General features: G+C 43.2%; 1 protein-coding gene across 5 annotated transcripts in view; it reads left to right on the top strand.

Annotated features, from left to right (window-relative positions):
* Positions 1–14,444, top strand: part of khk (ketohexokinase) — a 63,238-nt gene that overhangs the window by 22,447 nt on the left and 26,347 nt on the right. For 2 of the 5 annotated variants that reach the window (XM_078545806.1, XM_078545807.1), the window contains exons 4-5: positions 8,560–8,694; positions 9,481–9,615. The exons of 1 other annotated variant lie outside the window; for it this stretch is intronic. In XM_078545806.1, coding sequence (XP_078401932.1) covers positions 8,560–8,694; positions 9,481–9,615 — 270 coding nt within the window. The remainder of the gene's footprint in view (positions 1–8,559; positions 8,695–9,480; positions 9,616–14,444) is intronic. 2 more of the 5 variants (XM_078545808.1, XM_078545809.1) reach the window with 2 other exon arrangements.

The following is a 14,444-nucleotide window of genomic DNA, read 5'->3' as shown; positions in this document are numbered from 1 at the left end:
AACAGAAAAGTGGAGAAAGCACTCTGAAATATCAATTCCAGAATGCAGAGATGAAGTTTCATTGCTTTCTGCTCATTTAATGGTCCTCTAAGGCAGCAAATTATATGAAAGCCATAGATCACTTCGATAACAGGTGACCAGGGACCCACCTGTGCTGTTATATATTTGTCTATTTTGGTTGTCAAAGCTAAGTATCAATTTAACTGGAGGCACTAGCTCCATGTCCTTCAGATTGAATATTTCCTATGAACTCAAGCCATTGAGGAGCAGCACCTGGTCATTCACTGCATTCGAGACCTCTCAGCCATCCATTAAGGCAGAGCTATCAAGTTTCACGGGAGTGCACATCTTTATTGTTTGGCCCCTGACAACACAAACGCAGAAAGCGCAGCTTGAAGTAGTGAGCGTGAGAGAAATCTATCTGACAATTTATGAACTGCAATTAACAATGTCCCCTCATCTAACATGCTAAGAGGAGGACACATTACTGCACATATCAAACTTCTCTCTCTCCTTTACTTAAAAACTGAAGCTTTAATGATGGGAAAGAGGTTTTCTACAATGTTATTTTAATGTGCAACTTCAGTCAACCAAATAAAACTTGGAAAAACCCAAATTGTTCTGAGTCAGAGTTTGTAAATGTAATGGCTGATTGCTTCTTGAGCTGTGTTAAAGGAAGATTGTTCTCATTGCAGCCTAGTGCTCATAATGACCTAGACAACATAAAGGAAATTGAACTTGTAATATCCCAGGAGAACAGTGACCACAGAATCATTAAATTCAATACCATCTGTGATTCAGAAATTCCAATATATAACTTCAAGCAACTGCCTTCAAAAAAATGACGGAATAATGCTGGGTATATCAAGGATAAAAACATGCTTAGAATCAGAAAGCTCTGACTAAGCAAGTGTACCTCTAAATAGATCAGTAAAAAAAATTAAAAAGGGTAAGTATTCTGTACAAATCCTGTAAGAAGAAAAGTTTACTGGGAAAAATGTAGGAACATGCCAAAATGTGATGAAAAGATGATCAGAGAGGCAAAGAGAGACTTAAAAAAAACATAGCTGGAGAGGCAAAACATAACAGCATGAAATTCTCCCAGTACATCAACAGTAATCATGTAGTCAGAGAACAGGTGAGGACCATAAATGATACTAATTGACTGGAAACAGAGTGAGCATGAGACAATAAACTTTCTGAATGATTATTTCTCCCAAACATTCACAAGGGAAGATAATGAGAAACATACCATTCCCAAGCAGAGATTAATTAGGCAAACTTAATGACATTGACATGTATATGAGATGGAAGTCTGAGGCTGAAAGGGCCCAAAACTGACTAATCACCAGGAATAGATTATTTATCACAGAATCACAGAATCTTTATAATACAGAAGGAGGCAATTTGGCCCATCGAGTCTACACTGGCTCTCTGAAAGAGCATTCTACCTAGTCCCACTCCCCTGCCTTAACCCCGCACACTCTTTCTTTTCAGAGAGCAGTCCAATTCCCTTTTGAATACCTCGATTGAACATGCCGCTACCACCCTTTCAGGAAGTTCGTTCCAGACTCCAACCACCCTCTGGGTGAAAAAAATTGTCTTCACATCACTTTTACTCCTTTTGCCAATTATTTTGAATCTGTGCCTTCTAGTTCTTGGTGCTCTCTTGAGTGGGAACAGTTTCTCACTATTTACCCTGTCCATACCCCTCAGGATCTTGAAAACCTCTATCAAGCCTCCTCTCAGCCTTCTTTTCTCCAAGGAAGACAGTCCCAACCTCACCAACCTATCCTCATAGATGCAGTTCTTTAACCCTGGAATCATTCTTTTGAACCTTCTTTGTACTTTTTCCAATGCCTTCACATTCTTCCTCAAGTATGGCACCCAGAACTGGCCCAATACTCCAGATGAGGCCTAACTAGTGTCTTAGTGTAACTAGTGTTCAACATGACCTCCTTACTTTTGTAATCAGTGGCCCTCTTAATAAAGCCTAAGATACTGTATGCTTTATTAACTGCTCTCTCAACATGCCCTACCATCTTCAATGACTTTATGAACATATACACCGAGATCTCTCTGTTCCTGACGCCCTTTGATGTTTCTCTCTTTATTTTATGTTGCCTCTCCATATTATTCCTGCCAAATATTTATATTTATATAAATTTATATACCAAAGTACTAAGAGAAAAAAAAGATTTACAATACATCACCAATCAATACAATGGAAGGTGGGGAGCTGCTAGAAGATTGGGAACAGGACAATGTGGTGTTCATGTTTGGAAAGGATGACAAATCAGGCAAGGACGAGTACAGATCCATTAGTCTGAATTAAGTTCTGTGTAAAATAATGTGTTTTGAACATCTAGTTTGTGTTTCTTATGTTTTAAAATATAACTTTTAGTTTTAGGAATTAAAGTTTTAACTGTAGAAAATGGGGGCATCTGGATAAGCAACCCTGAAGCAAATGCAATTCAAACAAGCTTGGAGCTTATTACACTTAAAAGGTTGGGGCAATTTTGACTTAAGAGGTTAGCAGCTAGAAGAGTGACATCATAAAAAGGCAGGTGGGTTTACTTAGCTAAAGAACTGGAAACATGGGGGAGAATTTTCCCCATGTCGGGCAGGCCGTGCAGGACCGATCGTGGGCGGGCACGTGCAGGATCGATGGTGGGCGGGCGTGGACCCGATCGCTGCCCACGATCAGATCAGCACTGCCATTTTATGTGGGTGGGCCAATTAAAGCCTGCCCAGCGTAGTTCATGACTCCTGAGGATAGCGGGAGTGGGTGGGCGGCAGCGGTCGTGCACAGACTATACAATCCAATGGTGACCTGGCGGCCTGTTTAAATGAAGGCCTGGCAGCCTTTGCAAGGCTGCTCATAATCGCCGGGAGAAGAGCACATCAGAGGGGTAATATGTATTATGCAAGCCCGAGGGTAGGCCAGCAGGGCAGTATGCCCCTCGTTTCTCCGATGAGTGCCTAGCTGCCCTCCTGGAGGAGGTGGCAGTGCGGTGGGAGGTCCTTCTTCCGAGGGACGGGAGGCGGAGGCCTCCTCACCTGACCAAACGTGCATGGGAGGAGGTGGCCGAGAGTATCAGCTCCCATGATGTGGTGCGACACACACGGGTCCAGTGCCGTAAAAGATTCAACGGCCTCCTGCACTCGGGAAGGGTGGGTGCCATGTTGCCTCAGGTCACTTAATATAGCTGTCACCCTTCCCCCAAGTCCCCCTCACCCCTCTCCCCAGCAACTCTGAGTACAGTAACGGCATTGAATCCCTCATGGCATGTTTCCCTCGCTGGGTGAGCTAGCAGATATTGCCCATGCCTAGTTCACCCTGAGAGGGTTGAGCATGGATGAGTTCTGCATCTGCAGCATATGTGACACTGACACCCGGAGTATAGAATGGGGGTGAAACACAAGGATCTGTACCTAGGCAGAGTGCTGGAACTGGGAAGCATGTCAAAGTCAGGGTGCTAACATGCTGGGAGGGGAACTTCCAGGTGGTGGGGCACCAATCCATCTGCTGGCCTTTGCGCTCCACGTGCTTGTGCCTCCTTGCTTAGCAAAGTTACACCTTGTGGTGCCACATGTGAAGGAGGCAGCATTTGGGCAATGGGGGGGTCAAGCCTGGCTTCTTTGGGTGAGTGTGCGGCAGCTACGGGGTGACGAAGAACTGGAGTACTGCAGTGTCCCACTCTGGCTGGGTTGGCAGGGATGCGATGGGAATTCAGGGGCAGGCTGGACTAATCAATGCTCTTCTATCCTTTTCACAGAATCACACAGTGCAGAAGAGGCCCTTCGGCCCATCAAGTCTGCACCGACACATGAGAAACACCTGACCTACCTACCTAATCCCATTTACCAGCGCTTAGCCCATAGCCTTGAATGTTATGACGTGCCAAGTGCTCATCCAGGTACTTTTTAAAGGATGTGAGGCAACCCGCCTCCACCACCCTCCCAGGCAGCGCATTCCAGACCGTCACTACCCTCTGAGTAGAAAAGTTTTTCCTCACACCCCCCTAAACCTCCTGCCCCTCACCTTGAACTTGTGTCTCCTCGTGACTGACCCTTCAACTAAGGGGAACAGCTGCTCCCTATCCACCCTGTCCATGCCCCTCATAATCTTGTACATCTCGATCAGGTTGCCCCTCAGTCTTCTCTGCTCTGCTCTTTTCAGGAGAAGACTGCACACAATTCGCAAGAACAGCTGCGGACTGGCAGAGGCCAGGACCAGTTGGCAACCCTAACACCTTACGAGCAGCAGGCCATGGATCTGGAGAGGTGTCATGCTCCCAGGTCCACCGGTGGTGGTGAGACTGGGGTGCCACGGGGAGGTATGTTTGGCGAACACTCAGGTCACCATGTGTGTCCCAAAAGCCATGGTACTGCTGAATGCTCAGTGATTGAAGTTAGTAACATGGGTTGACCATTGATTATGGAAGGGTGAGCACATAATGATCCAGGGGAGCGGCATGCAAGTTGACATTGTCTCCACTTTAACTAAACAAAAGTTCTTTTTCTTCCTTTCAGCATCACTGGAGGAGGCCCGGGAGGAGGGGGCAGAGGGCCCACCTCTCACCCCTGAGGTCACAGAGGGAATCCACTCACCATCGTCACATCATCTCAGCCAGGCATGCATCAGCGCAGATACTAGCAGCTCGGTGGGAATTAGAACATCGGCTAGTGTCCCAGGGCACGGCGGTGAGGGCACTCCACACTCGCTTGAGGTGCGGGCGGAGAGAGTGCCCAGGGCACTGGCAGTCGGCGGACTGCTGGGGACCAGTTACATGCTCGGTTGGTGGCTGATGATGAGCCTCAGGAATCGTCCGTGAAGCAGCGAATGCTGGAAGTGCAGCAGGGTATTTGGGAAGATCTGGCGGAGATACATGAGACTATGCATGGCATGGTGCCTGTGCTTGAGGAGTCCACGCGGAGCATCACCGATGCATTGAGCCTCATAGCCGAGTGCCATGCTTCCTCCATGGAGAGAGTGGTGACTCTCGTGGAGAGGCTCCTCCAGGAGAACAGTCGGGGCCTCCTGGGGTTGTGCTGGGACCTGCAAGCCCTCACGGTGGCATTGACCTCAGCTGGTCATTGTCCGTGTGAGAGATGGTTTGGGCATCAAGTATCCCAGCTCGGTGCCCATCCACCTACGGTGAGCAGGGAGGTCCGAAGCGACCTCATGTCGGTGCAGCAGCTGCCTGTCATCTCTGCAGGCTCCTCTCAAGGCACTCCAGATGAGGGCAGCAGCTCCTCCGCCCCTCTACCAGTGACAGCGGCATCCGAAGAGGCTGCGGCAAATGGGGAGAAGCCAGCTGTGGAACTGGCCCCTCCCTCCCAGGTGGGGCCATCAAATGCTCCACAGGTCAGAGGACGTCCGCCAAGCTCATTGAGTGAGCAGGCTGTCTCAGATGCCAGTGCCAGCGAGAGGACAGCACCTAGACGTAACACCCGTAAACCTAAATTTAAAGTACCTTAGGCACACCTCAGCTTTCTCACTGGTGCTTTTATGTTGGCCCAAAGTAGTTTATTGAAGACTTGGGGTGATGTCCAACACCTTTTTTTTTGGTTAATGAAGTTACATTTGTTCCTTCAATAAATTTTGACATGTTGCCATGGCTCAGGGTGATTCCTTACTTTTGCAAGTGGATGAGGTTTTATACGAATGTCTCCCACCCGCCTGCCTGTTGCGCCCATGCGACATCCTGAAGATCGCACGGGCCCTGAAAAATTGCAGTCAATTGCTGCCTCTCAGGCCTTAACTACACGATTAATTAATGGCAGGCGCGCATCTGAAAACATTGCATGCCCGCCCACCTAAATATCGCGATGGCGCGCGGCGACATCGGAACGCTCGCCCGACATCACCTTGTGTCATGCCGTCCCCGCATGCCAATGAGAAAATTCTGCCCATTTTGCAGTTTGCAGTTATTCCAGTAAAATGCAAATTATTTACGTGGTTCCCCAGAATTAAGGAAAGCTTTGGAATTAAAAGGTAGTTAATTTGCATTCCTACCTGGGAACAGGCTGACTGTGTCACATTGACATGGAGATGGGTGGAGCTTAGTGAGATTCTTTGTTTTTAGTTTATCTCTATGAATTCAGTTAGGGCAAAGCAGGCACAAAGGTTGATGTTTTGAAAAGCAGCTAGACGTATGTGTAAGCTTTTAGTCTTATGTAATTTGTAGCTCCTTGAAAGTCGAGATGTAAAGCCAGACCTACACCTGAAGTAGAGTAAATGCTAGATATATCGTCCATGACGCAGCCTGTGATTGGAAGCTGGTATTCAGTATAAGACAAAGTTGGAAAGGGGAAAAACAACTGGAAGATGTGTTTAGCTTGAAGCTAAAGGAAGAAATCTACAGTGATCCTCAGTGAAAGGTAGTTAAACTTGTTGCAGTTTGAGTTTTGGAACTAATGAGCTTGGTTGCAGCAGCGGGCTATTGGAAATCAAGGGTGTTTTAAGCCACTGTGCTGGTGTCACATGGGGGGTCCATGTTTGACCTGTAGAATCCAGAGCCTGTGAAGAAATTGGAGGGTCGCTTAGCCAAAAGCTAATGGAAGGACCACCATGAAAACTTGCACCCTGGAGAATAGCTGGAGCAGTGAATAGAAATCAGAATGAATTCCATAGAGCAGTAATATACCTTTGGTTTGGTCCAAGAGATAAAGTGAATGAACATTCATGATTAAGATAAGGGAACTTCTTGGCGGAGGTCGGGGAGGTGGTGGGGGATGTTGGGATGGGGGCTAAGTAAAAAGTAGAACTGAGTTTACAGCATAAGTCTCTATAAGCTATAGTGTTAAGTTGATAGTGCTTACTTTGTTTAATTCTTTTTGACATACAATAAAGTTTGTTTTTGTTTAAAAAGGTGTAACCTTGTGGCATAGTTCTGTCGATTAATTGCTGGTTGTTTGATTTCTTCTTTAAATGTTAACAGTCCCTAACCGGATCATAACAAACAGCATTGGTGATCAAGAGTAAATTTGAGGATTAAAGTACAATAATGATCAATAAATAAATAAAAATTATTTCTTTGGAGAAATAACATCCTAAATGAACTGGGGAAAAGCCAGCAATATGTTTTATCTAGACCTGCAAAAAGTATTTGACAAAGTTCCACATGAAAGGCCATTAGTCACACTCAAAATCTCCTCTAAGCTGTCTTTGCTCTAGTGGAAATAGTTCAAGTATCTCAAGTATCTCATCGAAACTATAGTTTCCCATCCTTGGCATTATCCTGGTGAATGAATCTATGATGTGCACTGTTTATTGCTTCACTGCCTTTTCAATAAAGGGGTAGCCTAGAATCTAACCTTTTTCTCAAGTCTTTGTTAATTCTTTACTCATGTGTTCTGATGCCCTTTTTTACGAAATGCTATTGGCCTTTTTTTGGCTTTATTGACCTGCACTCATGCTTTTAAGGAGTTATGTGTTTGACTCTTATTCCATTGAATCATTCACACCCTTTTGATTATGTGTATAATCCCCATCCTTTGTTTATTTTTTTCTCGCAGAATGTATGTTTCACTCTTATCTACATTAAATTGCATTTACCACTCATCCACCACTGTCAAATCTCCTATTTTTTGTCAACAACTCTTGAAATTATGTTTTCTATACCCAAGACCAAACTGCATAAGTATACAAACGTAAGTAGACCCAGCAGTGACCTCTGATGTACACCACTCCCAACTCTCCTCTAATCCAAGCTATACCCATTGAGTCTAAGTTATTCTTTCCAGTCTGTCAGCCAATTTCTTATCTATGCTCCTATATTTCTGCTTATATGCCTCCATATTTCTAATAAACTTCTTATAACACATGTTATCAAATGCATTCTGAAAGTCCATATATATTCCATGCATTCCCTAGGTTAACCCAATCATGTACTACTTCAAAAAAAACTCTTAAATTTGTCAAGCACAATTTCATTAATTAATGCATTTCTGAATGCTTACTAATTTTATCTTGAATTATGACAGCTGCTAGAATGAGATGCTCTGAATAGCATCAGTTTTCAAAATCAGAATTTTTAAAGGTTGTGTGTTCATGACATGTTTTCTCATCTAAAATCAATTACATTGCTCTGAATATTTACAAGCATATTACATGCCAAGTGGCCCATGATAAACAGTCAATACCTCTTTTCACTTTGTCTTCCTCATAGCTATGGAGGGCCTCAGTGAAGGAATTTCACTGGGTTTTCTCCTTTTAAACTGCATGAAACCAATTTAGCCCTTTAGGAAACTCTGACATGAATGGAGAAAATGAAATAATGGTTGTTGAGTCCATAAAGACAGCAATACGATTAAAGCATTTGTTACATTCCTTACAGTACTTCATGTTCATATGATTCATGTTGGACATGAGCGATGAATATTTGATATAGCAAAACAGTTGTTATTTTGTGTTTTGTGTTTTGCAATTTGGAAATAAGTACTGAGCTCTCAGTAGGTTAACATCCTTTTGGATTGATAGTTGTTCTATTGACGGTGACCTGGCTCCCTGAAATTCATTTCTAAAATCTTTCCTCTATAAATATCTCACAGTTTTGTTTACGATGACATCAGACGTTATGGGATTGATGTGACTAATGTGATTGTTCATGCAGAATCATCCTTCCCAGCCTCCATTGTCATCAGCAACATAAGCAACGGTTTGCGTACCATCCTTCATTCAAACAGGTTTGTATGTGCAACTGTGAAAGCAAGTCAAACGTGATAATGGAGCAAGAGGAAGGGCTTTATCAAATGACATGATACTAACAGATTCTTGTCATGTGTTCAGCTGGTTGAGGTTGTGTTATGCAAGATTCCTGTTTCAGTTGCCTGGCAAGGATAGATTCCCATAGGTTCAAGTCTGAATATCATACTGCTTTATGAGCGTCTTGAAGCTGTTCACTGGAATGGATTTGGTTAGATTTCCATCTATTGACTACAAATGGTTGGAAATCTAGAAGATGGGACCAAACTTAACTCTCTCAGAATATATCGCTCATGTAGAGTATTTCAACTCTAATTATAATTTAAAACACTACTACATTGAATGCAGAATTTTAACATTTTAATCATAGAAACCACAGACATTTTAACTGTGCTAAGGGAGCTATATAAATGCAAGCTGGTGTTGAAACAAATCTGATACAGTATAGATCTCTTCCTCCAGGAGGAGAAGAAGAGTCAGGGTAAGACTAAAAACATTGTTCTAATCAAGGATACCTGCACAGGCCACGAAGGTTGGAATGGGTATCAGTGACCAGGTATGTCATTAACAACCTCCAGCATTAATTTAATCATCACTATCGGTGTTTGGACAAACAGAAATGGTTTCCTCAGAGGTAAGGAAGTTTTTGCAACCAAATGCACAGACTAGTGGTTCTGTATTTTCATTTTTTATTACACAAAATGCCAAGTAACACCAGCTTTTCCCAATCTTTCTGTCTCCTGCCTTTGCCATTTTCCTTGGCAAAGTTTCATAACAGACGATTTTCAAAGCAGAAGTGTTAACATATCGAATATTGTGTGGCAGCTTGTGGGAATCACACCTTGTGCTTGCTGCATCGTGAACCTTTCCAATGGCTCGCGAACAGTCATACTGTCCGACATGTAAGATTTGTGGACACTTCAATCTTAATTGCATATATTTTGAAAAGTGCCAATGCAGAAATATTCCTTTCATGGTATATTAACATTTTAAGTAGTCATTAACATCAAGTAACTGGTTCAGTGAATAAATACGGTGAGCATTGAGCTACACAAAGAAGGTCCAGGTCACATGCAAACTGTGTGCTGAGCTTACTGAGCAAGGTGAACTGGTGGCAGGAGTGCTGTAAGGTGCAGCTGGTCACTGTGTTGTTAGTTAAGAGAAAAGAAAAAATCAGTCAGGTTTTCTATTCATGATCATTGACCTGTGCACCTCCCCGCTAGAAAATACACCTTTGTGGCATGTCAGGTGACTATTGGTTTATGCTCAGCTGTGATGACCCCTGTGGTGAAAGGGCTTTTTGTAACATTCTTTAGATTGCACAACTGATGACAGGAATACTGTTTAGTTGAAATACCAAAGAGTAGCTGCCACCTCAAACCCACATTGCAACATATGAGGTCAGTACTTTGAAGAGTATGAGGGAGGGAGAGTTTCAATTCAGATGGCCTGGATTTTGCGGTAGTAATAGCAAAACTGTCAGTGTCCATTGTCATTACTCTTCGGAAACTGACAGCAGCTTCTGGAGTCTGCACATGCACAGTTAGACATGGAATTTCAGAAGTTGCTGTTAGTGATTCTAGACTTCTCAACAGGGATGTTTTCCCAGAAATCACTAAACTAGCAAGAACTTGTCTTTTTCACTATTAGTTTTCCTGTAAAAACCCTTAAAAATAACACCTTGTTGAATGAGTTGTAACTGGGATTTTCACAATGCACTGAGTTCATCATAATTCTGAAAAACCTCCCTGGCCCTGGAAAACTAATTGTATAATTGTGAGATGTCACGTTTCTCCATTATGATAAAGAATGGAACATATTTCTACATTTTTTTGAAGTTTTTTCCTGATATTTCAGCTTCTAGCTTCATCTCTGTGTATGTCCCAATTATCTATTTCACTCTGTTAAACTTGATTAAAAGCGAAGGATAATCAATACATTTTAACTCCTGGTTTACTGTCTGAGAATGCTTCAATATTATTGGCTGCCTACCCTGCTAGATGACATAACTGTTGCTGGATGCCTGCAGATCCCCTTTACTTGGTGCTATATTCAATTGGGAAAGGTGAAATCCAGAAATTGTTGTGGCAAGTTTTCTTTGAGGTCAGTGGCAAGTGCCATCACTTTGTTCCTCACCATGAAATCCAGGCTATTATCTGTAATCTTGTAATCCACCTTCCTAATTATCCACCAGAATATTCATCAATCAAAGGTTTGCAAAAAAAACTTTCTTAAGTCCCCTGTAAAAGCAGTTTTCTCATGTTTGAGATAAAATAACTTTAAGTCCCAAAGGAAGATTCAGTTCAGTTTGTGATATTTGGTTGTTCATTCATTCATTCATCTGTGCTCTGCCCTGGCTCATTGCTGGTGCTTCATTCTGAGCCATTTTCTTGGCAGTTTTTGTCAGTGGTGGTTTGCTATTGCCATCCACTCTTAGTGGCAGAGCGGGGAGGCAGGTCCCAAATTTATCTCGGCCAGAACAGGAATCAAATCCGTACTGTTGACGTTATTCTGAACCACACACTTGCCGTCTAGCCAACTGAGCTAAGCAGCCCTCATTTATATTGTATTTGTCTTTATTTGTGTTTCTTAGGTAATGCTATACCATACATGTAAGACCAAAATTTGGGGGTTAATTATTCAGAAGTTCCCATTAACCAATTAGCTCTTCCTCCATTATGGAGGCTCCACTGTATTTACTAACATTGAAAGTTGCTCACAACTTCCAGGCAGTATGTCTGTTTTTAACTTAGGAATGCAATTAAAAATAAGTTGCAACAAACATTCTTTGGATTCTTTAATAGCTAATGGCAATTAAGGATTACAGGTTTCAAGTAATACAAAGGAATAAATGAATGAGTGAATAATTGAGTGGGCTGAAATGTAGCAATATGATCATTAATTATGTTTTGCCACTGATTAATGACACTGTATAAAATCTGATTTAATGCCACCAAGGGGGAGGGAGGCATAACTATGGCTTTGTTAATACGAATCTAAACGTTCTTGGCATATCAAACTTGGATTCAAAATTGGCTTAGTTGTAGGAGGCAGAGGGTGATGACAGAAGGATGCGTTAGTGACTGGAAGCCAGTGTCCAGTGGCGTACCACAGACATCTGTGTTCGGACTCCTATTATTTGTCATTTATATAAGTGACATAGATGACAATGTCGGGGGTAGGATTAGTAAGTTTGCGGATGACACAAAGATTGGCCGGGTGGTTAACAGTGAGGTTGAGTGTCTTGGGCTACAGGAAGATATAGATGGGATGGTCAAATGGGCAGATAAGTGGCAGATGGAATTTAACCCTGAGAAGTGTGAGGTGATACACTTTGGAAGGAGTAATTTGACAAGGAAGTATTCAATGGATGGCATGGCACTAGGAAATTCTGAGGAACAAAGGGACCTTGGCATGTGTGTCCATAGATCTCTGAAGGCAGAGGGGCATGTTAGTGGAGTGGTGAAAAAGGCATATGGGACACTTGCCTTTATCAATCGAAGCATAGATTACAAAAGTAGGGAGGTCATGTTGGAGTTGTATAGAACCATGGTGAGACCACAGCTGGAGATGCAGTTCTGGTCGCCACATTATAGGAAGGATGTGATTGCACTGGAGGGGGTGCAGAGGAGATTCACCAGGATGTTGCCTGGAATGAAACATTTAAGTTATGAAAAGAGGTTGGATAAACTTGGAGCAGAGAAGACTGAGGGGCGACCTGATTGAGGTGTACAAGATTATGAGAGACATGGACAGGGTGGATAGGGAGCAGCTGTTCCTCTTAGTTGAAGGGTCAGTCACAAGGGGGCATAAGTTCAAGGTGAGGGGCAGGAGGTTTAGAGGGGATGTGAGGAAAAACGTTTTTACCCAGAGGGTGGTGACGGTCTGGAATTCACTGCCTGGGAGGGTGGTGGAGGCGGGTTGCCTCACATCCTTTAAAAAGTACCTGGATGAACACTTGGCATGTCATAACATTCAAGGCTATGGGCCAAGTGCTGGTAAATGGGATTAGGTAGGTAGATCAGGTGTTTCTCACGTGTCGGTGCAGACTCGATGGGCCGAGGGCCTCTTCTGCACTGCGATTCTGTGATTACAGTGGGGTATACTTACATAGATTTACATATAGCATACAGCATAGAAGGAGGCCATTAAGCCCAGCTGGTCCATGCTACTGTTTATCCTCCTTCCATCCCTCTTCATTTAAACCTACAAGCATATCCCTTGCCATCAAGACAGCATTTGAGTGAATGTGATACTAAGGAGTCCAAGTACAGTTGAAGCCAATGGAAATCAGGGGGGTGGGGAAAGCTCTTCACTATGTGGAGTCATACCTAACCCAAAGATAGTGGTGGTTTTGGCAGCCAATCATCTCAGCCCCAGGACATCTCTGTAGGAGTTCCTTAGGGTAGTATACTAGACTCAACCACACACAGCTGCTTCATTGATGACCTTACATTCATTATAAGGTGAGAAGTGAGGATCACAAAAGCAAGAAACTGCGGATGGTGTTTTTCACCACAGATGCTGCTTTACCTGCCAAGTGTTTCCAGCATTTTCTGTTTTTATTTCAGATATTCACTGATGATTGCAAAGTTTTCAGTTCCATTCATAACTCCTCAGATACTTAAGCAGTCCGTGCCCGCTTGCAGCAAGACCTGGATGACATTTGGGCTGCTAAGTGGCAAGTAACATTTCTGCCACACAAATGCCGGGCAGTTACCACCTCCAACCAGAGACAGTCTAACCACCTCCCCTTGACACTCAATGCCATTACCATCATTGATTCCTCAACCATCAACATTCTAGGATGCAGGGAGGGAGAGTGTGGGGCATGGTCACTATTGACCAGGAACTTAACTGGATCAACAAAATAAATACGCTGACCACAAGAACAGGTCAGATGTTGGGTATTCTGTGGTGATTGAGTCATCTCCAAAGACCTGCCACCACTTACAAGGCACAAGTTAGGAGTGTGATGGAATACTTTTCACTGGACTGGATAAGTGCAGCTCCAATAATGCTCAAGAAGCTGAACACCTTTCAGGACAAAGCAACCCCATCCACACCTTAAGCATTCATTCCCTCCATCACCGGAGCACAGTGATAGCAGTGTGTACCACCTACAAGATGTGCTGCAACAAGCTGAAGCTTCACCTACAGTACCTCCCAAACCCATAACCACTATCCCCTAGAAGGTAAAGGGAAGCAGGTGCATGAGAATGCCACCACCTCCATGTTCTCCTCTAAGTAACATGTAATCTTGACTTGGAAAATATCACCTTACCTTCATTGTTACTGGTTCAAAATCCTGGAACTCCCTCCCTAACAGGACTATGAATATACCTGCATCTCATTCACTGCAGCAATTCAAGAAGACAGCTCACCACCTCCTTCTCAATTTGGAATGGACAATAAATCCTGATCTTGCTAGCAATGCCCACATCCCATGAATGAATAAGTGAAAGAAAATTAAATAATTTTATATTCCTTTCTCTCTTGTTTTGATTCAGCTTTCCTTTAAATGCATCTACGCCATTCCTCTCATCTACTACTTGTGAAAGAAAATAGAGTGAAGAGTACACTGAAAGATGTACAAAAATTTCTAGCATTCAGTTAATATCCTTAAAAGGAGTATTTCTGCTTTAGCACATGTAATACATGGCACCAAAATCAAATAATTGCACTATCTTCAATAATCAATTCAATAATATGTTAAATTGCATTTTTAATG

The sequence above is a fragment of the Cetorhinus maximus genome, chromosome 7 (assembly GCF_964194155.1).
Source record: "Cetorhinus maximus chromosome 7, sCetMax3.hap1.1, whole genome shotgun sequence".
Lineage (NCBI taxonomy): Eukaryota > Metazoa > Chordata > Chondrichthyes > Lamniformes > Cetorhinidae > Cetorhinus > Cetorhinus maximus.
The sequence above is the reverse complement of the archived record's forward strand: the minus strand, read 5'-3'. Positions and strand labels throughout refer to the sequence as shown.